At 40.0% G+C, this 24470-nt stretch overlaps 1 protein-coding gene across 2 annotated transcripts in view; it reads right to left on the bottom strand.

Annotated features, from left to right (window-relative positions):
* Window positions 1-322: 322 nt before the first annotated feature.
* The window catches only part of LOC117662599 (uncharacterized), a 26833-nt gene continuing 2685 nt past the window's right edge, over window positions 323-24470 (bottom strand). Inside the window, exons 1-2 of one of the 2 annotated variants that reach the window (XM_087884381.1) lie at window positions 12707-12879; window positions 323-4952 (exon numbers count right to left, since the gene is read on the bottom strand). In XM_087884381.1, the coding sequence (XP_087740507.1) occupies window positions 3455-4873 (1419 nt within the window). In that variant the 5' untranslated portion in view covers window positions 4874-4952; window positions 12707-12879 and the 3' untranslated portion in view covers window positions 323-3454. Of the gene's footprint in view, window positions 4953-12706; window positions 12880-24470 lie in introns of those variants that run through there. The other variant, XM_087884382.1, reaches the window with a different exon arrangement.

Below are 24470 nucleotides of genomic sequence, written 5' to 3'. Positions count from 1 at the left end.
GAGCCCCTGTTGACTCAGTGCATGGAGCTTACTATCCCATCATGAGTTGAGAATCACGAGTGTGTCTGGCATATATAAATAGCTACCAATTATCTGCCCTTAAGGGCAGGGCTCCATCCAAATCCCCCCGGGACATTTCCCTTAAAGTTCATCCAAAATCTCCACCTTTGAATTCAATCCCAAAGACAGAAGTGTCCAGCGAGGGAGGATGGAGTCAAAATAAAATGAAAGGCAGCTTTTTGTGCACAATTGAAGGATATTTTTTTCTGCCATCTTGACTTTTGTGAACTCCCAGTTCGTGCCCTGAAAACAGTCCTCTTGATTATTTTGAACAATGATTTTTATTAAGGGTTATATTCACAGATCAAAGAAAGAAACTTAATACAACAACGTAATAACAGCTCTCAAAAGAAACCAGCATAGGTGCATAAAGTACTCTCTGACAAACTGAAAGACAAAAAGGACAAGTATAAAAAGTGGAAAGAGGGACACATAACTAAGGCAGAATATCAGCAAATAGCCCGAGCCTGCAAAGATGAAGTGAGGAAAGCTAAGGCTCACAATGAACAAAAGTAAAAAAAAAAAAAAAAAGCTTCTTCCAACATGTTAAAAACAAGAAAAAAAGTCAAGGAAACAACTGGCCCATTGCTGGGAGAAAATGGCAAGAAAGTGACAAGCAACAGGGAGAAAGCAGAACTGCAGTCCTGCGGTTTTTTGCAACTGTCTACACAAAGGGAAAAAACAGTCCAACCTATCAAAAACAGCACCACAAAAACCAGTTTAGGAACACAAGTTAAAATAGGGAAGAAAATGGTAAGTGAGCACCTGTCTACCTTAGACGAGTTCAAATCACCAGGACTACATAAATTACACCCCAAGGTTCTGAAGAAACTGGCAGACGATATCTCAGAACCTCTGAATTATATCTTTCAAAGATTCTGGAACACCTGGGAACTGCTGGGACTGGAAAAGAGCTGATGCAGCTTCAAAAAAAAAAAAAAATAGATCCAGGAAACTACAGACCTATCAGCCTAACCTCAATACCAGGGAAGATTCTGGAAAAGATAATCAAGCAACGAATCAGTGAACACCTAGAAGCAAACTACTAAGTAATAACCAAAACCCAAAATGGGTTTGTCAAAAACAGATATGCCAGCCTAATTTTATTGCATTCTTTGACAAAGTGACAAAATTAGTGGGCCAGAGGAATATAAGTTACTTTGCCAATATGCTTATATGCTGCCAATATAAGTTACTTTGGAAGGCATTTGATAAAGTAGATCATAACCTACTACTAGATAAGTAGGTTAAACCACATCACCACCAGATGGATTCGTAACTGGCTGACCAATTTCACTTAACATGTAGTCCTCAATGGAACTGCATCTACATGGAGGGAAGTATGTAGTGGGGTACTCCAAGGCTCTGTTTTAGGTGTAGTACTCTTCAACATCTTCATCAATGACTTGGACGAGGCGATAGAGGGGGAACTCATCAAATCTGCAGATGACCGCAAGCTAGCAGGAATAACCAACATTCCAGAAGATAGGCTTAAGGTACAGAAGGATCTTCACAGACTTGAACATTGGGTGCTATCTAACAAAATGAAATTCAATGGTGAAAAAAGTAAAGTTCTACATTTAGGGAAGAAAAACAAAATGCACAGGTACCATATATGTGGTACCTTGCTCAATAGTAACTGTGAGAGGGATCTTGGAGTCCTAGTAGACAGCCATTTAAATATGAGCCAGCAGTGTGTAGCAGCTTCCAAAAAAGCCAACACAGTTCTGGGCTGCATAAACAGAGGAACAGAATCAAGATCACGTGAAGTGTTAATACCACTTTATAATGCCTTGATAAGGCCACACTTGGAATTCTGCATTCAGTTTTGGTTGCCACGATGTAAAAAAAGATGTTGAGACTCTAGAAAGAGTGCAGAGAAGAGCAACAAAGATGATTAGGGGATTGGAGGCTAAAACATATGAAGAATGGTTGCAGGAACAGGGTATGTCTAGTTTAATGAAAAGAAGGACTAAGGGTGACATGATAGCAGTGTTCCAGTATCTGAGGGGCTGCCCCAAAGAAGAGGGAGTCAAGCTATTCTCTAAAGCACCTGCGGGTAGGACATGAAGCAATGGGTGGAAGCTAATCAAGGAGAGAAGCAACTTAGAACTAAGGAGAAATTTCCTGATAGTTAGAACAATGAATCAGTAGAACAACTTGCCTCCAGAAGCTGTGAATGCTCCAACACTGGAAGTTTTTAAGAAGATGTTGGATAACCATTTGTCAGAAGTGGTGTAGGGTTTCCTGCCTAGGCAGGGAGTTGGACTAGAAGACCTCCAAGGTCCCTTCCAACTTTGTTATTCTGTTTTCTGACAGGCAGCATTTTGTGCACGATTGAAGGATACTTTTCCTGCCATCTTGACTTTTTTAAACTCCCACTTCATGCCCTTAAAACAGTCCTCTTGATTATTTCGAATTTTATTAAGGGTTATATTCACAGATCAAAGAAAGAATCTTACTACAACTACGTACAGTATGTCTATAAATATACTGTATGTATGTATGTATATACATATGAAAAAGACAATGTAAGGGGAAAAAAATCCCTCACCCATTTCATCATCTCTAAATTGTCAGAGTTCTCCTTATTGATCAACAAAGTCTAGTAAGAATATACAAAAATATCTGGGTGCCTTGATTTATGAATGGAACAACTTAACACCAAAAATGCATTCCCAGTTGTGGTCATAAATCAAGAATTACCTATACATTGCAAAACATTATATATACTCCCTACATCCTTATAACCCTTTTGTGTAATGACTCTGCCAAGTTACCAGGGTGGATTAAAATCAATGATTTTTTTAAAAAATTAAAAAAAATCAGATTTTTTTTATTTAAATCGGATTTTTTTGATTTAAATCAAATTTATTTTAATAAAAAACTTTTGGGGTAAAAATCTATTGTAAGGTAGTTTTCTATTTAAGATTCATAAATAATTTAGTTTATTCAGCATGAAATGGAACTTAGTTATGTAGCATGAGGCTGTATATTCTGCAACACTGGGACTATCAGTGAGTCAACAGTGGGTCAAAGGAGTAGCAGAGATGACAGTTGCTCTTTAAAAATTATGATTTAAATCGAGTTGATTTAAATCAACCCTTTTTACTAGTGATTTAAATCAAGATTTAAATTGTGATTTAAATCAACTCGATTTAAATCAAATCCACCCTGCAAGTTACTAATTCTGCTTTGTGAGCAAAACATCCTCACACTCCTAATATTTATGGCCTTTTCCTTCAATCTGTACTCTCTCTGAGAATTTGAGGTTGCTTCACTAGCAAAAACATTTTCCCTAGGCCAAACATTTGTAGGATTTCTCTTCTGTCACTGTGCGAACTTCTATGTGAATTGTAAGATGTGACCTTAAAAAAAAAAAAATCAACGTTGTTCACAACTGAAGAGATTTATTTCTGCTATGGACTTTCTGATGTATTTTTAACTTTGATTTGCAATGAAAGGGTTTCTCACACTCTGCACACTTGTAAGGCCACTCTCCTGTGTGATGTCGGGTGTGCATTTGAAGTGCTGAACGACTGGCAAAACATTTCCCACACTGCAGACATTTATATGGTTTCTCTCCAGTGTGGATTCGCTGATGTGTCACAAGAACACTTTTTTCAGAAAAACATTTATTGCACTCGGAACATTTGTGGGGTTTCTCTCCTGTATGGATTCGGCTGTGACTTCTAAGGGCAGCTGACTGAGCATATGCTCTCCCACAGTCTAAACATTTGTAGTTTTTTTCCCCTGTGTGAGTTTTGCCATGAACTATAAGGGCTGTTGAGGTACGATAAAATCTTCCACATTCATTGCATTGATATGGCTTCTCCCCTGTGTGGATTTTATGATGACTCCAAAGTACTTGCTTATAAGCAAATGATTTTCCACATTCTACGCAGCTGTATGGCTTCTCTCCTGTGTGGACCCTCTGATGCTTTCCAAGATTTGCTTTTTGGGAGAAACCTTTCCCACACTCCCCACATTTGAATGGCTTCTCCCCTGTGTGGATTCTCTCATGAACCTGAAGCTCTTTTTGTGTAACAAAACTTTTCACACACTCCCCGCATTGATAGGGTTTCTCCCCTTTGTGCCTCATCTGGTGTCTCTTAAGTTCACTAGAATGCATAAATCGAATCTCACATTCTGGGCATTCATAGGGTCTCTCTCCAGTGTGACGTTTCTGGTGTAGCACCAGGGTTGATTTCAAGGTAAAACATTTGCCGCATTCGAGGCACTTTTCGTTTTTCTCCCCTCTGTGTTTTTTCTCATGTTTCCGAAGAGATGAGGTCTCGGTGAAACATTTTCCACACTCATAGCATTTGTAAGGTTTGATTCCTGCATGATATTTCTCATGGAGCCCAAGACTTGAATTCCGAGAAAAGCTCTTCCCACATTCCCAACACTTGTAAGGTTTCTCCCCTGTGTGAATTATCTTGTGGTTTCTGAGATAGCCTTTTCTACGGAAAAATTTCCCACATTCCAGACATTGATAAGATTTCTCTTCAGTGTGGATTTTCTGATGTGTAAGAAGGTCTGGCTTTTGACCAAAGCGTAAGTCACATTCCTCACATTTATAGGGGTTTAGTCTGGAGGAGCTTCTGAGACCCTTTGCTTCATTTTCAGAGTTAGATTTCTGACCCTCCAAATCTTGGCTGGACCCACTTCCCACATGGACCTTCCTGTGGGTCAAAAGGAGGGACCTGCGAGCAAAAGATTTCCCACACTCTGAGCATTCATGAGATTTTTTGTGCTTTTTCGGAGGGCTGCTTGTGTCTGACGGGGGATCCAAGAGTTTCCCACGCTTCATGCTTTCCTTTGGCTGCTGAATTTCTAATATCTGTTGATAGTTGGCTTGCGGGTAAATCTTTGGTCACAATTTTTACCTGCTGTTAGAAGGAGAAAAAAGTGAAGAATTATATTTCCTTTTGAGACACGGAGAGGGTAACAATATCTTAGCCTTGGTGGGAACCTTGAGAGTCTTCCAGTCTGACCCTCTGCCCAGGTGTTCAGTACACCTGAGGGAAAGGGATGGAGCCCCTACATCTCTAAGAGAGATGCCTTCTGCCACCAATTGCCTCCCACCGGCCGGTTCGCTCCCACAGAGAGGGCCTCCTCAGGGTGCCGTCAGCCAGACAATGTCGGCTGGCGACCCCCAGGGGGAGAGCCTTCTCTGTGGTGGCACCTGCCCTCTGGAACGATCTACCCCCAGAGATACGAGTTATCCCAGACCTCCGGATTTTTCGTCGGGCCCTAAAAACTTACTTTTTTCAGTTAGCCCGGCTGGCCTGATTCCATGTTGGTTTTAAAGTTTGATACTGATTTTTAATTGAAATGTTTTAAATTATGGGCCAAATTTCATTTAATAATTTTTAAAATTATTTTAACTTTTGTGGACAAATGTTTTTATTTTGGCTGTTCACCGCCCTGAGTCCGAAAGGAGAAGAGTGGTATACAAATCTAATAAAAGATAAAGATATGACCATGGTTGGGGAGGTGCAGGCAATAGTCTTGGGAGCATTTTTGGAGTGGGGGAAGACAGTCACATGCCACCTATAAATTGGGGAACTAAACTAAAGTGGGATGCAAAACTGCAGCCACTCCTGGAAGCCTGAGCCTAGCCATGCAAAGCAGCTCTGACTGACAACAATGGTAGCTTGGAGCTGGGCCTTAAGGGGAGTCCTGAGGCCTTCAGCACTCTCAGCCATCTAGCCAATAGGAGTCGGGCAGATCTCAACTGAGCGCATCAGCAGCTATGTCACAAAGAATATTTCTAGAATTGGGGATCAAGAGATTAGCAAATTCTCCAACACTGGAAGTTTTTAAGAAGATGTTGGATAACCATTTGTCTGAAGTGGTGTAGGGTTTCCTGCCTGGGCAGAGGGTTGGACTAGAAGACCTCCAAGCTCCCTTCCAACTCTGTTATTTTATTTCTATTTCTGTATAAGAGGAAAAACATCACTTCCAAAGTACAACATCTTGGAAAATACGCTGCATTCAGCTGGGGAGGAGATGCCATTTAATAGAAGACAGAAGAGAAGGAGAGAATTAATTACCCACGGTTGAAGTTGTTATGTGAGTAGTTAAGGTTAGTGCTGTTAATAAATCCCCCAACAATATCTCATTAAATTTATACTATCTGAAGTGATATTTCTATGGAAAACAGGTAATTGGTGGAGAAATTGACAAAAATCGGAAAGAAGTACTGTATATTCAATATGTGGTATGTGAAATATCACAATACTACTGTAACGCTCTCTACATGGGGCTTCCCTTGAGGAGCACCCAGAGGCTCCAACTGGCGCAGAGTGCGGCCGCGCGAGTGGTTATGGGAGCAACATGGCGCTCCCGTGTGACACCTCTCCTGCGCGAGCTGCACTGGCTCCCGGTGGTCTTCCGGGTGCACTTCAAGGTTTTGGTTACCACCTTTAGAGCGCTCATGGCTTAGGACCTGGTTATTTACGGGACCGCCTACTACCACTAACAGCCTCCCACCGGCCGGTACGTTCTCATAGAGAGGGGCTCCTCCAGGTGCCGTCAGCCAAGCAGTGTCGACTGGTGGCCCCCAGGGGGAGGGCCTTCTCTGTGGGGGCACCCACTATCTGGAACGAGCTCCCCCCGGAGATACGGAGGATCCCAGATCTGCGCACTTTCCGCCGTGCTCTTAAGACCCTTCTATTCCAGCAAGCCGGCCTGGCCTAATTTTCTCCCCTTTCTTTTAAATTTTTAAACTGAAATTTTAATTTGTTTTAAATTATTGGGATTTTTAATTGTCTTGGGCTAAATTATTTAATTTGCTTTTAAATTGTTTCTAACTTTTGTATTTATGTATTTTATTCTGTGCCTGTTCACCACCCTGAGTCCTTCGGGAGTAGGGCGGTATATAAATTTAATAAAACAAACAAACATCTTGGAAAATACACTGCATTTAGCTGGGGAGGAGATGCCATTTAATAGAAGACAGAAGAGAAGGAGAGAATTACCCACGGTTGAAGTTGTTATGTGAGTAGTTAAGGTTAGTGCTGTTAATAAATCCCCCAACAATATCTCATTAAATTTATACTATCTGAAGTGATATTTCTATGGAAAACAGAGGTAATTGGTGGAGAAATTGACAAAAATTGGAAAGAAGTACTGTATATTCAATATAATGTGGTATGTGAAATATCACAATAAAGAATAAATACCCTTAAAAGAATTTAAATTTACAATTAAAACAGGTTAATTGGGTTGGGAAAAAGAAAAAAATATTTAACATGATCTATGGACAATAATGAAACATCACAGTAAAGAACAAGAATATCAATTTATGGTTAAAATCACAACTGTACACACAGTACCCTTAATTGCACACACAAGAGCCTCACATTAATTGAATTTTGGGTCACATGAAACCCAACCTGGTGTTCACACTAAATTGAATATTGCACAATATTCTCACAAATAGAATGCTGACTCTACAAGAAACATCAGAGTGAAGACGGATGGGTTTCTTCACTCATCCAAGAATCCTGCTTGCTCAGGTTGAACTTTGTGATGGATGCTTGAAAAAGGAGACTGGATTGGACACCTGCATTGTTCTCTATGGGGATCATGCCAAAGACACCAGACAAGGATCTAGGAGCCAACAGCTCCAGAATAGATAATCTGTAGCTCAGGGTTGAACTGCTGCAGGGTTTTGCAGATGTTTCAATACACAACTAGGTAAAAGCATCAATGCTAATGATGTCACCTTGCACTGATAATGTTCCCTGGTTGGGTAACGAAATGTCTGCAAGGAAACAACCAAGCTCAGAGAACATCAAGGTCCCCACACCATCTCTGGCCAAAGAGCCCCTTGTTGTCTGAGTGCATGGAGCTTCTCATCCCACCCTCTGTTCTGACCTAGGCTTCCTGATTGAGTAAAAGCACACAATGAGTCCCAAAGACCTTCTTTTTATTTCAACGGCTGTGAATACTGTTTATTCACAGCCTGTGCTGAATCACCAAGAGTTTGTAAAGAGTCCTTCAGGATAAGGCTGATAAGCACCCACCTTCATCTCCCTTGACACGCTGCCGAAGGCCTAATTGGCAATTATCTTTGCAAGGCCACACGGAAACACAGAGTCAAAACGGAGCTTCAGAATACAAACCGACCAGAATCAACAACGTTGCTTCCTGGAAAGGCCCACCACATACCTTTGCTCCTCCTTTATGTCTTATGGGAGGGGCCAATCATCTCCAAGCCCTACTCCCAAGTCGTCCCTTTTGTTTCAACTGTTCTTGCCTTCTGGCAGCTCTGCGCATGCACGCACTAGGAACAGGCTCCCCCTGTTCCTCTGCCTTGCTGATATCCAACTCTGGAGGCTCCGGAGTCCGCACATAACTCCCAGATGGCCCTGGCCCCATCTTTGCCTCCGACGCACACCCCTCGTCCGAGCCTTCCCCAGAGTCCAGGACTGGCCTATGTTCCTCCTCAACCACCTCACTGTCCGACTCTGCTGCCAGCTCCGCAGGCCGCTGGTGGACCACAACACCATCAGTTGAGAGGGAACCCCATCCATTCCTGGGGCTGTTGGTCAAAGAAGAAATCTCCTAGGAGCATTAAGCCTTGGCCTTCTGCAGCCTTCATCCACAACCTCCGTATCTAACCCTCAGGTAAGAGGTTGGGAAAGGGCTTTGACGGCTCTTAATAAAAGCAGCTTCTCGGGTGGACATTTTACCTGTGTTTCATCTCTTACACAGTTGGAACCAACCTCCTAGGTACACATCAAACTGTCACAAAGAGGATGGAGGCAACTTATTTTTTAAAGCACCAGAAGGCAGGACAAGAAACAATGGATGGAAACTAATCAAGGAGAGAAGCAACTGTTGTGGCCCGCCAGCGGCCTGTGCAGCTGGTAGCTGATTCCGACAGCGAGGAGGCTGGTGTGGTGATTCGCCAGTGGCCTGTGCAGCTGGCACCTGAGTCAACAATGAGGAGGCTGGAAAAGAGTTGGTGCCAGAGGCGGGGATTCAGCCAGGGCCTTCAGAACCTCCAGAAGTGAAGAGGAAGAGGAGGAGCCTCTTCTCAATGCACGGGCGCGCAGAGCTGCCAAAAGGCAGGAATGGCTCCTCAGGAGGAGGTCTCCTCAAGAGTAAGGCTTGGGGCTAATTGGCCACTCCCCTAGCCTATTTAAGGAATGATGACTGAGGCAATTTGCAGGGAACAACTTCATTCATATTCTTTTGTGTATTGACTCCAGAAACATCTGATCGGCTCTTGCTTCTCTCTTTTCATTTTTCCTGCAAATTGCTTCTGGGCATTCTGCCAACCACAGATAGCTTACAGTTATCTAAAAGACTGTACCTCAGAATTGAGTTATTATTTCTTGGACTCTTGTCAGCTGTTAATGAAGTTAAATTAACAGCCCTTGTTCAGAAAAGACTGATTTAAACTGTATTTGTGTTTGAACTACTACTAAGAAAGCTCATTAGTACTTAATTAGTAAACTAAGGTTTGTACAGACTTTGTGTGTGCTGCGTTTTTGTGGTCCGTAGCTGGGGCAGAACAGTAACTTGGAATTAAGGAGAAACTTCCTAACAGTGAGGACAATTAACCAATGGAACAGTTTGCCTCCAGAAGTTGTGGGTGCTTCATCACTGGAGATTTTTAAGAAGAGACTGGACACTTCTCTGAAATGATCTCTTGCTTGAGAAGGGAACTGGATTAGAAGACCTCCAAGGTCCTTTCCAGTTCTATTATGATTGAAATCCTGACACTTTTGCTTCTGTTGCAATCCTTTCCACTCCAGGCGGCGTAAACCATGATTTCTTCTTAGGCATTCAGCATAAGACTAGCATAAAGCTAGATTTGGTGGTGTTAAGAAGAAATCATACTGATTAATGCTGACTGGAAAGGGTTGCAGCGGAAGCTAAAGTGACCGGATTTCTTCCTGATTGTGCCCATGTGGCCCAGCGAGGGAGCAGCCTTCTAATCCATTTCCAGTTGTGGTCGAAAGCTGGGAATTACCAATACTCTGCAAAACATTATATATACTTCTCATGAACTTTTTTTTAAAATTTGATTTATATGCCGCCCTTCTCCGGAGACTCAGGGCGGCTTACAATGCGTTAAGCAATAGCCTTCATACTTTTGTATATTTTTACAAAGTCAGCTTATTGCCCCCACAATCTGGGTCCTCAATTTACCTACCTTAGAAAGGATGGAAGGCTGAGTCAACCTTGAGCCTGGCAAGATTCGAACTTACTAATTGCAGACAGCTGAAGTTAAATTACAATGCATTAGTCTGCTGAGCTATCCAGGCTCCTGAACTTATAACTCTTTTGTGTAATTATTCTGGTAATATACTAATGCTGCTTTGTGAGCAAAACATCCTCACGCTCCCCTCTTTTTCTCTCTCCCTCTTTCTCCCTTCTCTCATTTGCAGCTCAATTCACTTTTCCTCCCCTTCCTCCCATTACCCTTTCAAGCTCTTTCTGCAGCTTCCGAACAAGGCCAGCCTCCAAAGGACTTTCAAAGATAATGCGAGATTTAAATTTCTCAGTTTGAATCAACAGGAGACACTGTGAACAACACAAGAGCTTTATCTGAACTTTTGCAAAAGTTATGCCTTCTGTGCTCGAGTGGGTAGACTAGAGCCACAGAATAGCAATGATACAAATAAGTACAGAGTTTAAATACATTTCCAAAACTTCCACCCCATCATTGATCATCATCATCATTGGTCAGTTTGCATCAGATGATGCAAACTGACCAATGATGATGATGATCAATGATCGTCATCATTGAGTTTTGGCTGCACAATCTTAATAGCTGGTTTCCCAAAAATTCTATTCCCTTAATGGTTGCTACATGGCTTAGGACCAGGATATTTGGCGAACCACTTACAGCCAGCAACGATATCCCATCGCCCGGTTCACACCCATAGAGAGGGCCTACTCAGGGTGCCGTCGGCTAGACAGTGGCGGCTGGCGGCCCCCGGGGTAGAGCCTTCTCGGTCGGTGCGCCCACCCTCTGGAATCAACTCCCCTTGGAGCTCCAATTAGCTCCTGACCTTCGCACCTTCCGCCGGGAATTAAAAACTTGGCTTTTCAAATCCCTTGACCTGGACTGATGATGGGGTTTTAATTGGTTTTAAGGGTTAATTTTAATTTTTTTTAGATTTTAGTCTTTATTTTATATTGTGGCTTGTGTTTTATTGTTGTGAGCCGCCCTGAGTCCATTGTGAGATAGGGCGGCATATAAACCGAATAAAATAAATAAATAAATAATACATCCTGATAATCACAACACTAATAATTTTAGCATGATTTCCTGTTATGAAACAGGAAATCACTTCCTGTTATTTTTAGCGTGCCAACTGGTTTCCTGGCCTGCAATGTACTAATCAATTTATAACCTTGTTATTTCCTTAAAACTCACATTCTCACGCAATTCCATAGTTAATGTCTCACAGCTGATGTCTTATGTTATGCAGAGGATTAACAGAGTCGGAAGGGACCTTGCAGGTCATCTAGTCCAACCCCCTGCCCAAGCCTCTACCTAGGATCGAACTCACAATCTCCTGATTGTGAGGCAAGAGCATTATTCCTGCTCTTTTCTTTGCAGGAATAATTCTCAGTATTCCTTTGTGAACCCACCGCATCACAGCCTCTTCAGCACAAAACAAAACCAAATCATCATCATCATCATCATTGGATTTTTAAAGATTTTATTTGGCTTCGCCAAACAAAAGCAAGTGAAAGCAAAGAACATTTTTGCTTTTTGCTTTTTTTTAATTTTATTTTTAAATTTGTATACCGCCCTTCTCCCTGAGGACTCAGGGCGGTGAACAGCCAAGTAAAAACATAAACTACAAACATTAAAATACAATTAAAAAGATATATATAAATTTGGCCCCATGATTAAAAACAATAACAAACAATTTAAAAACAATTTTAGATTAAGAACAAAAAAAGAGGATCTTTTCCGGGTTGGGAGATCATCGTAGATAGACTGTAGAATTCTTTATTGGCCAAGCGTGATTGGACACACGAGGAATTTATCTTTGAGGCATATGCTCTCAGTGTAGATAAAAAGACAAGATACATCCCTCATGAATGATAAGGTACAACACTTCATGATAAGTCATAGGGTACAAATAGTCAATTACTAGGAAACAATCAATATAAACCGTAAGGAATACAAGCAACAAAGTTAGTCATGCAGTCCGAAGTGGGAGGAGATGGGTGATGGGAACGAGGAGAAGATTAATAGTAATCATGAGCTCAGTTCAAAGCAATTTAACTTTTTTTTTTCCCTTAAAAAACTCCCCCACCCTCAAATTGAAAGGGGAAGGCGAGTATTTCTTACTATTTCACTACCATCCTTAAAAATCCTTTAAAAAAGGGCAGGGGTCTCCAACCTTGGCAACTTTTAAGACTTGTGGACTTCAACTCCCAGAGTTCCTCAGCCAGCAAAGCTGGCTGAGGAACTCTGGGAGTTGAAGTCCACAAGTCTTAAAAGTTGCCAAGGTTGGAGACCCCTGAATTTTAGGGAGCAATCCTTCTATTCCCAGAGACGCCCAGTCCCAGCCCTGCCATCCATCCATCCATCCATCCAGCTGGGATCCTCGCATGCTCAGGGACCCGCCTGGGACCGAGGGGGACCCACTCGAGCTACCTTTCTCCTTGCGAGGAAAAGCCCTCCTGGCAGGAAGGGACCGGAGGGGAAGGAGCCCCAAGCGGAGCCGAGCAGCCCTCTCTGGAGGGACTCCCATCGCCCATACTGAAGGGAGGAGAAAAGCCAGAAGAGGAACAGGGACCGGAGGCCGGGCGGGGCTTCTAGTCTCCTTTCGGGCTCCGCCTTCTGCAAGTAACCACGCCCCTTGCTCTCAGGAATCAGAGTAGAGCTGGAAGGGGACATTGGAGGTTAGAATAGAATATAGAATATAGAATATAGAATATAGAATATAGAATATAGAATATAGAATAGAATAGAATAGAATAGAATATAGAATATAGAATATAGAATATAGAATATAGAATAGAATAGAATATAGAATATAGAATAGAATAGAATAGAATAGAATAGAATAGAATAGAATATAGAATATAGAATATAGAATAGAATAGAATAGAATAGAATAGAATAGAATAGAATAGAATAGAATAGAATAGAATATTCAATGGAATAAGAACAGAACAGAACAGAATAGAATTCTTTATTGGCCAAGTGTGATTGGACACACAAGGAATTTGTCTTGGTGCATATGCGCTCAATGTACATAAAAGAAGTGTTGCAATATTTTCAGGATCAGACTCAATAAAGATAATAGAAGTTAAAGCTTTAAATATATTTCTTTTTAATTATGATAGGCATTCTATATTCACTGAATATTCAAGGTAGAAGCAACGAGAATGGTGAGGGTGGCTCCTTATATATACAAGGGGTGGAGCTAGGAATGGGAGTGGTAAGTTATGAATACATTAAAGTCCAAAGAATAAGTTAACCTCTGATGTTCCATATATACATTATTTACACATTGGAGAATAAGGCATTTACATCTGACAAATCCCCCTCTAAATGCCGGTTCGTTACACAACACCAATTACATTCTGATTCAGGACAATATAATACATATAATTTAGAAGTTAAATATTTGTGTTGTTTAGAAGGTAAGGGTTTTGTTAATATGTCAGCTAATTGTTCAGAAGTATCGCAATGTATTGCTTTAATGAATCCGTCTTGAGACAGTTGTCTCACATGCTTAAACTTTATATCAATATGCCTGGACCTTTGTCCAATTGCATCGGATCTGGATATTTCAATGGCCGCTTTATTGTCTTCATGCATAATAAATGGTAAGGTGGGTTTCTTCCAAACATCAGTGATCAGATCATTGAACCATACAAGGTTATTTGCAGCCTTGGACAAACAAACATATTCCGCTTCTGTAGTAGAAGTGGCTACTAGTTCTTGTTTACCAGTATACCAGTAAACTGGACAATCATTCAATAGAAAAACATAACCAGAAGTACTCTTTCTGCATGATGTATCACCAGCCCAATCTGCATCAGCATAACAAGTAATTTTTGGTTCTCTGTCATTATTGGGTTCCAACATTAAACAAAAATCTAATGTACCCTTCAGATATCTTAGAATTCTTTTGACAGCTTCCCAATGATACAAGGTTGGTTTACTAACATATCTTGACAATAGATTGAGAGGTAAAGCAATATCTGGCCTAGTCCAATTAGATATATAAAGGAGTGAACCTATAACTGATCTGTAAAATGTGTTGTCTTTAAACTCAGGGGAAGATTCATCAGTGTTTCTAAGAAAATCAGTTTGCATAGGGGTGTCACAGGTTTTAGCATTATTTAAGTTACATTTGTTTAGGAGTTCGATGATTTTATCTTTCTGTGTAAGTTTGAATCCCCTTTTAGTTTTGTTAATTTGCACACCAAGGTATTTATTCACTTTACCCAGAGATTTCAGTGAGAAGTGTTCATTTAACTTATTTACAAAGATTTCCCTGCTCTCTTTATGCTTTCCAATGTATAAAATATCGTCCACGTAAATTAATACAAATTCAATATGATCATTACTCTTTTTTACAAAGAAACAGTTATCAGCAGTGGTGGCGTTGAAATCCATGGTCTTAAGTACTTTTACCAAGCAATCGTACCATCTTTTGCCGGATTGCTTTAATCCGTACAGACTCTTATTTAATAACCAAATTTCGTTCTTATTAGTGTATTGACTGTGTGGTGCTCTTACATATATTTCCTTATCTAATTTTGCATGTAAGTATGCGGTCTGTATGTCATATTGGAATACGTCCAGATTGAGTGCAGATGCTACTACAAGGGCTGTTTTGACACTCTCTGTTCTCACTGTGGGTGAATATGTATCAGTATAGTCTTCTGGATATTTTTGTGCATAGCCTTGTGCAACTAGTCTAGCCTTGTATAAGGTATTGCCTCCTTCTAAGTTCTTAATTTTATAAATCCACCTGGTACCTATAATTGTTTTATCCTTAGGTGCGATCGCAGGTGTGAATACATTTAATCCTTGTAAACTTTCCATCTCTTTTTCCATAGCTAGTTCCCATTTTTCTCTTTCTTCATGTGGAAGTTTCAATACTTCTTCATATGTATTAGGTGTTATTTGTTCTCCATTCATATGCATTATGTAATCTTTGTATTTATTTGGTATTTGGTTTCTATTGTTTCTAATAGTTCTTTCAGGCTTGCTATGGTTATCATGTAAATATCTAGCTTCCTTTTTTGTTAATGTGTCTGTCTTTATTTTATGCTGACTATTAGTCCAAGTTTTGGTTTTGTTCTTACTTTTGTTAATATTTTGATTTTCTGTTGTTCCTTCCTCGCAATATATCGTATCTTTACATTTATTAGGAAATATTTCATTAAGGTGCAATTTTGACCAATTGGCCTGTTCATGGAACACAGCTGTTCTGGATACTATAAATTTGTTATTACTATCAATAAATCTGTACCCTTTGGTTCCAGTTTCGTATCCCATGAATCTTAATCTCCTGGATACGTTTTCTCCCTTTCTCCTCAATTGTTTAGGTATGTGTACGTCTGCAGTGACTCCAAATATGTGCATGTGTGATAATTTGGGTTTTCTATTGTACATCACCTCATATGGTGTCTTATTCACAATACTGGACCAGGTTCTATTTTGAGTGTAATTCGAATAATGTAATGCCTCTGACCAAAATTGTTTGCCTAAACCAGCATCCTCTAATGTGCACCTAATCATGGTTTGTAGTGTGGAATTTTTCCTCTCTGCAACTCCATTTTGAAATGCAGAAAAAGGATTGGACGTGAAATGTAACATTCCTCTATCCTTTAACCATTGGGAGAATTCTTTAGACATGAACTCACATCCCCTATCTGTCATAATTTGCTTTATTCTGATATTATGTTGTGTTTCTATACGTTTGTAGAATTCCTTAAATTTCTGAAATGTTTCATCCTTGTGCTTTAATGTGTAAACAAAACCATATCGGCTGTAGTCATCCACTATTGTTAGGAAGTAACGTTTTCTATAGGTAATTGAGGGACTTAATGGACCAACTAAGTCCATATGTACCAAATCAAAAATATTGTTAGTTGATCTGTTAGATTTTTTTGGTCTGGGACTGGTTTTTAGTTTGGTGGACTTACATACTGAGCATTCCAAATAATTTTCACAATTTTTTATTTTGACACCTTCTGCGTGTTCAGTCATTTTTTGTACTACAGGAAAGCTTGCATGTCCTAACTTCCTGTGTAAGATGTGAGCACACTCATCATGAATTGGTTTACCTATTTTTGGTTTCTTTTCCTTGTATGTATTTTTGTGATCATGAGTTATTCTACACTCATCATTGTCACTGTTACTGACATTTTCATCATCTGCTTCAATACAATCTTCCATATTTGAATCAATGTTATGTAAACATCTTTCTTTAGTTATCAGATAGGGTAGACCTCCTTTTATCATTACAGTACCTACATTTGTTTTGTTCTTTTCTATAGTTGCTTTCCCCTTTGAGAAAACTATATTGATATCAGATTCTCTGCTTAATTTTATGGCACTTAGTATGTTGTGAGGTATTTCTGGGATTAATAATACCCCCTCTATTTTCCCTAGACCAGGCAAGGTCACATTTCCTTTGCCTAGTACTTGAACCTTTTCTTGATTAGCTACCTTTATCACAAACTTATCTTCTATAAATGAAGATAATATACTTTTGTTGTTGGTGGTGTGATTTGTTGCACCAGAATCAATAAGCCAATTGTTATTCTCATCCTGCTGTGTTCTGGTGCTGTCTTGTTCATTTAGCCCATTCAGTGACCCAGATTTCCTCTCTTTTGAATTTTCTCTACCCCCTCTACCTTCTTTGTAATTTGGTGGGCTTCTATATTTGTGTCTATCTGTGGAAGATTGTCTGTAATTATATTTGCTCCTATATTCTGGTCTATGTCTCTCTCTTGAGACTTTGGGGCAGTCTCTTCTACTATGTTCCCTGGATCCACAATTGTAGCATCTAAAGGCCTCATTATGTTTATCTTGAAAGACTACTTTCCTAAAAGGTTTGTGGTCTGTTTGGTTACTGGATCGATTTTTTCTTGAATTGTCTTCTGCTATCAATTTGTTAGATAGACTTTCTATGGATAAATATCCCAAATTAATGGTATCTAAGTGTGACATAAAGCTATCCCATGATGGATCAAGTGAATTGATAATAACACTTTTCATTGTTTGATCTGAAATCACTTCCCCCCTCAATTGTAGCTCAGCTCTTATTTTGTTTAGATTTATCAAATGCTCACTTATAGAAACCCCTGGTTTTACTCTAGAGGAAAAGAAATCCTTAGACATTCTTGTGGTTGTAGCTACGCTATCGCTGTGAAATAGATTAAACATGCATTGAATTATTTCTGATACAGTTAGGTTTGGTTTGATGCTATGATACATTGCAGGAGACACGCTAGATATTATTATGAAAAATGCTCTATGATGTAAACAATCTATTTTTAAAGTCCAAGGTCTTCTTGGAGGGCTAGTTATAAAGAATAGTAAATTTTCTTTCATGAAAATAACCTGAAGCTGTTGGTACCACTCTTGTAAATTAATGTCATCAATTCTAAGTTTTGGGAAGTCACTGGGTAAGTTACCTACATTATTCTGTCCATTACTTACAACCTGGGGCAGTCCGTGATCTCTCAAGTGCAGGAAATTACAGAACGGCATTGGGATGCTTGCAATGAGTCTGCGCGGTTCTCTGGCCAGTTCAAGTCCTTCTGGGTCGTCTACGTAGTTTCGCACATGCGCGTTGCTCATTTCTTCTTTGGTGGCGTCGTGGAAGGTTCTCTCCCTTTCAGCTCTCTCGATCCGCTCCTCCTCAGATGAGTCAGTCTCTGGCTCGGTTTTTGGGGTTCTGGTGGTGGTGACGGTTCTTTTCTTCTTTTTGTGTGCGTTGGTATTCGATTTTGTCTGTGGTGTAGGGCGAAATCGGCATGGCTCTCTGGGCTCGGGCGTCGTCGCTTTCGAAGTCAGGATGGGAGCGTGCAGGTCTTGAGTCGCCGGTTTGATTTCTTGCTTCTTCGTAGATGTCTTGGTAATTTTCAGTCTTGGCCCAAAAGCAGCAAAAAGCGTTTTCATTGCTGATTTTACTTGAGATTTTGTTAAATCGTCTTCACTTTCTGATTTTGGATCATCTGAAGAGTTTGAGACTTCTTTCTCACTTTCTTCGTCTGATAGTGTTTTTCGCGCCAGAAATTTTGAACTGAGCGTTTTGATTGGCTCTGCTCCATTCTCTTTTGAAGTTCGTTGAAACCAAGATGGCTGCCATTCAAAATTTCGCGCGGGATCACATCTTTTCTTTTTAACAACTATTTTCTCAGTAGTCATCTCACTTACGATTTTTTGATCTTTGGGTTTTTCTTTAATGACGTTTTTCTCTCTCGCTGCTCCGCTGTTCTTCAGCATCTCCTGGAGGTCCGCGATGAGACTTTCATCATTCTTTTGGCTTTTTAGTATCTTTAATATCTCTGACCTGAGTTCGTTATTTTCTATTTCGATTTCTTTCTGGTCATTATTTTCACTCATTAGTTCTTCTTCTTCAGTGGTGTATTCTTCGGATTCTCTCGAAATCGCATTGGTGGATTCGTTGATCATCTCTTGATCAGTTTCTATTTCTTTGCTGTAGGCCCTGGTGTTGGGCCTATCTTTCTTGGACATTTTTAATTACTTATTGAGTCAATTAACCATCCTCTGCTACCAGCTTGTTGCAATATTTTCAGGATCAGACTCAATAAAGATAATAGAAGTTAAAGCTTTAAATATATTTCTTTTTAATTATGATAGGCATTCTATATTCACTGAATATTCAAGGTAGAAGCGACGAGAATGGTGAGGGTGGCTCCTTATATATACAAGGGGTGGAGCTAGGAATGGGAGTGGTAAGTTATGAATACATTAAAGTCCAAAGAATAAGTTAACCTCTGATGTTCCATATATACATTATTTACACATTGGAGAATAAGGCATTTACATCTGACAAGAAGTTCATCAATTAAAAAATTAAATTACATTACATTACATTACATTACATTAAAAATTACATTACATTAAAAAAGGAGCCTGAGTGGCGTAGGAGGCTAATGCCTCCTACTAAGGCAGCATTTAACATCCAGCTGCCTGCAATTACTGCGAGTTCAATTCTCACCAGGCTCAAGGTCAACTCAGCCTTCCATCCTTTCTAAGGTGGGTAAAATGAGGACCCGGTTTGTGGGGGCAATAAGCTGACTTTGTATAAAATATACAAAAGTATGAAGGCTATTGCTTAACGCACTGTAAGCCGCCCTGAGTCTCCAGAGAAGGGCGGCATATAAATCACATTTAATTTTTTTTAAATTAAATTAAATTAAATTAAATTAAATTAAATTAAATTAAATTAAATTAAATTAAATTAAATTAAATTAAATTAAATTAAATTAAATTAAATTAAATTAAATTAAATTAAATTTAAACAGGTTAACAGAGTTGGAAGGGGCCATCTAGTCCAACCCCTGCCCAAGCAGGAGGCCTTACACCATTTCTGACAAATGGTTATCCAACATCTTCTTAAAAATTTCCAGGGTTGGGGCATTCACAAGTTCTGCAGGCAAGTTGTTCTACTTGTTAATTGTTCTAACTGTCAGGAAATTTCTCCTTAGTTCTAAGGTTGAATCTCTCCTTGTTCAGTTTCCATCCATTATTCCTTGTCTGGCCTTCAGATGCTTGGGAAAGAGCTTGACCCCTTCCTCTCTGTGGCAGCCCCTCAAATATTGGAAGACTGCTCTCATGTCCCCTCTTCACTGGACTACCCATGCCCAGTTCCTGCAACTGTTCATCCTATGTTTTAGCTTCCAGTCTCCTAATCATCCTGGTTGCTCTTCTCTGCACTCTTTCTAGAGTCTCAACATCTTTCGTATAGTGTGGTGACCAAAACTGGATGCAGTACTCTAGGTGTGGTCTTACTAAGGCTTTATAGAGTGGTATTAGTACCTCACTTGATCTTGATTGTATCCCTCTGTTAATGCAATTTGACCGGACTGAGATCAGAGAAAGCTAAGGATGTGGATGTAGTAGGTCCTCCATATCCAGAGACAGTCTACCTTTGAATTTGATTTGCGTGGGAACAACAATGAGTGATTGTTTTCCCTTTCATGTCCTGTTCATAGATATTAATTTTTTGAGGAAAAAAATGGGAGGAAATTCTGTAGAATAATACAAGTCGTCCTCAACTTAGGAGCATAATTGAGTCCCAAATTTCTGTTGCTAAGTGAAACGTCTGTTAAGTGAGCTTTGCCCTATTTTACGACTTTTCTTGCCACAGTTGTTAAGTGAATCACCGCAGTTGTTAAGTCAGTAGCACAGTTGCTAAGTGAATTTTGCTTCCCCATGGGCTTTGCTTGTCAGAACATTGCAAAAGGAGAGCACATGTCCCTGGGACACTGTAACTCTCATAAATATGAGCCGGTTGCCAAGCACGGAACGGTCGTAAGTGTGAATAACGGTCACAAGTCACTTTTCAAGTTAAATACACCACGCTTCAAATTAAACACACAAGAGTTCAAGTTTATTACACAATAGCAACAGCAATAGCACATACCGCTTCATAATGCTTTGCAGCCCTCTCTAAGTGGTTTACAGAGTCAGCCTATGGCCCCCAACAATCTGGGTCCTCATTTTACCGACCTCGGAAGAAGGGAAGGCTGAGTCAACCTTGAGCCGGTCAGGATCGAACTGCTGGCAGTCGGCAGAGTTAGCCTGCAATACTGCTTTTTAACCACTGCGCCTCCATGGCTCCTACTATACTACAATATTACCTATACAGTATCATACAATAATACTGTTCCAGCTGACATATGAATTTGACTTAAGAACAGACCTTGGGAACGGGACTTGTTCTTAAACTGAAGTACATAACTGAAAGCTACATATTCTGCCAATTACCACTTTTAATTCAAGAGAATCTCTGTAGCTCAAGATTGAACTATTTATTTATTTATTATTTAAACTTGTATCCCGCCCTATCTCCGAAAGGACTCAGGGCGGCTCACAACAATAAAAACAAGCAAAATCAATGTTAAAAATACCCAATAAGATTATAAAAAGACTATTAAAATCCCCTCTAAAACCTCTTCAGTCCAAACCAGCCAGGCGAAATAACCATGTTTTAAGGTCACGGCGGAAAGAGCGAAGGTTAGGGGCCACCCTGAGCTTCAGGGGGAGCTGATTCCACAAGGTAGGTGCGCCCACAGAGAAGGCCCACTTCCTAGGGGTCGCCAGCCGACATTGTCTGGCCGACGGTACCCCAAGGAGGTCCTCCCTGTGGGAACGCACCGGGCGATGAGGAGCTGTCGCTGGCCACAGATGGTCCGCCAGATACCCCGGGCCTAGGCCATGTAGGGCTTTATAGATAATTACCAGCACCTTGAATCTCACCCGGAGGGCAACCGGTAGCCAATGCAGGTCCCGCAGGAGAGGTGTAACATGAGAGTGTTGGGACACTCCCATTACTACCCGTGCGGCCGAATTCTGCACCAGCTGAAGCCTCCGAGTGGTCTTCACGGGCAGCCCCATGTAGAGAGCATTGCAGTAGAACTGTGGTGTTCTTGGAGTTTGGTGGTTTGCCTGCAGACGTTTCATTACCCAACTAGGTAACATCATTAGTGTGATGTAGGGTGGGGATCACTGGCTGTTTATATAGGAAGTTACCCTGTTAATTTGGGTAGGGGTGACAGTTTTGTCCATGGAGGAGGAGAAAGGAAACTACACTCCCACCGATAGGAGTTGGCAGGGCAACCTCCTATATATAAATAACCAGTGAACCTCACCCTCCTTCACACTGATGATCTTACCTAGTCAGGTAATGTAACGTCTGTAAGCAAATAACTAAGCTCAGAGAGCAGCAAAAACACCATAATTAGTGCTTTTGCTCCAAGACCAAAGAGGTTAAGGTTTTATTTTGATTAAACATTACGTACAGCACTGACTGCTTTAAATGCTTTAAATTAAAGAGCCCTGGTAGCACAGCAGACTAAAGCACTGTTATTAACAGTGTTATTAACATTCAGCTGCCTGCAATTACTGCAAATTCAAATCTCACCAGGCTCAAGGTCGACTCAGCCTTCCATCCTTTCTAAGGTAGGTAAATTGAGGACCCAGTTTGTGGGGGCAATAAGCTGACTTTGTATAAATATACAAAAGTATGAAGGCTATTGCTTAACGCATTGTAAGCCGCCCTGAGTCTCCGGAGAAGGGCGGCATATAAATCAAATAAAAAAAAAGTGACAAATAAAATAATAAAACCACTCAAAGTGCAGAGCTGTTAAGACCACTAGGGTTTTTCTGTTTGTTTGTGTTTTTTTTTTTTTTGCAGTTTTATATGTTTCTACATGTGTTAGGAACACCCTCTTTGGAGATCTGTGAACAGACTGAGTGTTGTCTTATGTATATCACTCATACCATTTGAGCAATGATGTCACAGCACACTTAGTGTCTTTTTGATGTCACTTTGGTTTCTATTATGAAATTATAGCCCCAATTTCCTACACCTATTTAGGCTCCACTCCGATTCTGGTTGTTACAGCTTCGCGTATATGGCACACACAAAATTTATCCTTTTATTTCACATGTATAGTATAAACCACCCTCTATTCAGAAGGCTATAATCCATGAGACCCATCCCAACAAGCAGGAGAACCTGTGGCTTAGAGGTTAATACATCTGCCTAATATGCAAGCAAGCCCAGGTTTGAATCCCAGAAGGGTATGGCTAGCTGATGAGAGCTAAATATCTTGAAATAGATTGAAGGGAAACAATAATAAGGATATAATAAATAATACTAGATTCTGTAGCCATTAGGTTCCTGTACTACATATATGCCTTTATATTTGTATCTCCTGTAACAAACATATTCTGTTATTAGGCCTGTAATGTATCTGGTATTTGTCAAACATATGTCCCTGCCATTTGACCTGAACCCATATCAATCTTCTCCCTGTTTTTTCTTACTAAGAGCATGGTACATATCTCCAAGGGATAATTTACACCTCAATCCTAATTTATGTTTGATCTGGATAGACTCCTACTTTCCAGGGCCAGGGGGCCAAAGTGGCCAATTGAGTAAACAAAGAAATGCTCAAGGATGACTAATTGGGAAGTTTCTATTCCCCCTTGCAGGGCAACAAGGAATACACAAACCTAAAATAGGAGACCAGAATTGGGTACTAAGCTGGCGTCTCTGAGGGTATAAAAGGACGCCCTACCTTCCCCAAGGCGTGGCTATCTCCTCGCATGCATTTTATCTGTATGTTCTGGATATAGTTCCACCCAGTATTTTGTTTTTGGCCATAAATAAAATCTGTTTTTTTTTTTTTTTTTTGCAAGCCTCGTCTTGAGTCTCTTTCTTTGGCATTCTGGTGACTCAAGTGTATTTTGGGACCTTACAAGATCTATACTAGTCTCCCTTTATTTCTTTATCAGTAAATATGAATTTAACACAAAATAGTTTGTTGTGAAAGTGATTGCCTGAGGGCTCCTGGATTGGGGCTGAAAGGCGAAAGGAAGCAATATGCTCCTTCCCATATTTGGATAGACCAGGTTGCTTCAACAGAAAACCTATATGTATGTGTATATATGTATTTATTTTGTTCTTTTTTCGTAGGTCTATATGTGCATTATTGTTCTAGCCAGGGTTTTTCCTACATAAATCAAGATGTTTATATAGCCATAGTTAAGTGACATCCCAAATCACTATTTTCTAGGCTTTATCAGACATTTAAACAACATTATGCTGTCTGTTGTAAGTCTCTCTTAAGTCTTACAACAGACAGCATAATGTTGTTTAAATGTCTGATAAAGCCTAGAAAATAGTGATTTGGGATGTCACTTAACTATGGCTATATAAACATCTTGATTTACGTAGGAAAAACCCTGGCTAGAACAATAATGCACGTATATATGTATATATGTATATATGTATATATGTATATATGTATATATGCATATATGCATATATGTATATATTTATATATTTATATATTTATATATTTATATATTTATATATTTATATATGTATATATGTATATATGTATATATGCATATATGTATATATGCATATATGTATATATGTATATGCAAGTCTTGGCATATTCGGGTCTTTTCCCATGTAAAATTAAGAGTATCTTGGGAAATTTCGACGAGGTCCCAAGATACTCTCAATCTTACACAGGAAAAGACCCGAATACGCCAAGACTTGCATACCTGTACACGTGAAAATCTATGAAAACAAATATATGTATATATGTATATAAAAAGTTAGAATCTCGGGTGTTTTCCCGCGTCATTAAAAGTCTGTTAGTTGAAATGCTTAAAA

The sequence above is a fragment of the Pantherophis guttatus genome, chromosome 2, assembly GCF_059756535.1.
Source record: "Pantherophis guttatus breed Tessera chromosome 2, ASM5975653v1, whole genome shotgun sequence".
In the NCBI taxonomy this organism is placed as follows: Eukaryota; Metazoa; Chordata; class Lepidosauria; order Squamata; family Colubridae; genus Pantherophis; species Pantherophis guttatus.
The sequence above is the reverse complement of the archived record's forward strand: the minus strand, read 5'-3'. Positions and strand labels throughout refer to the sequence as shown.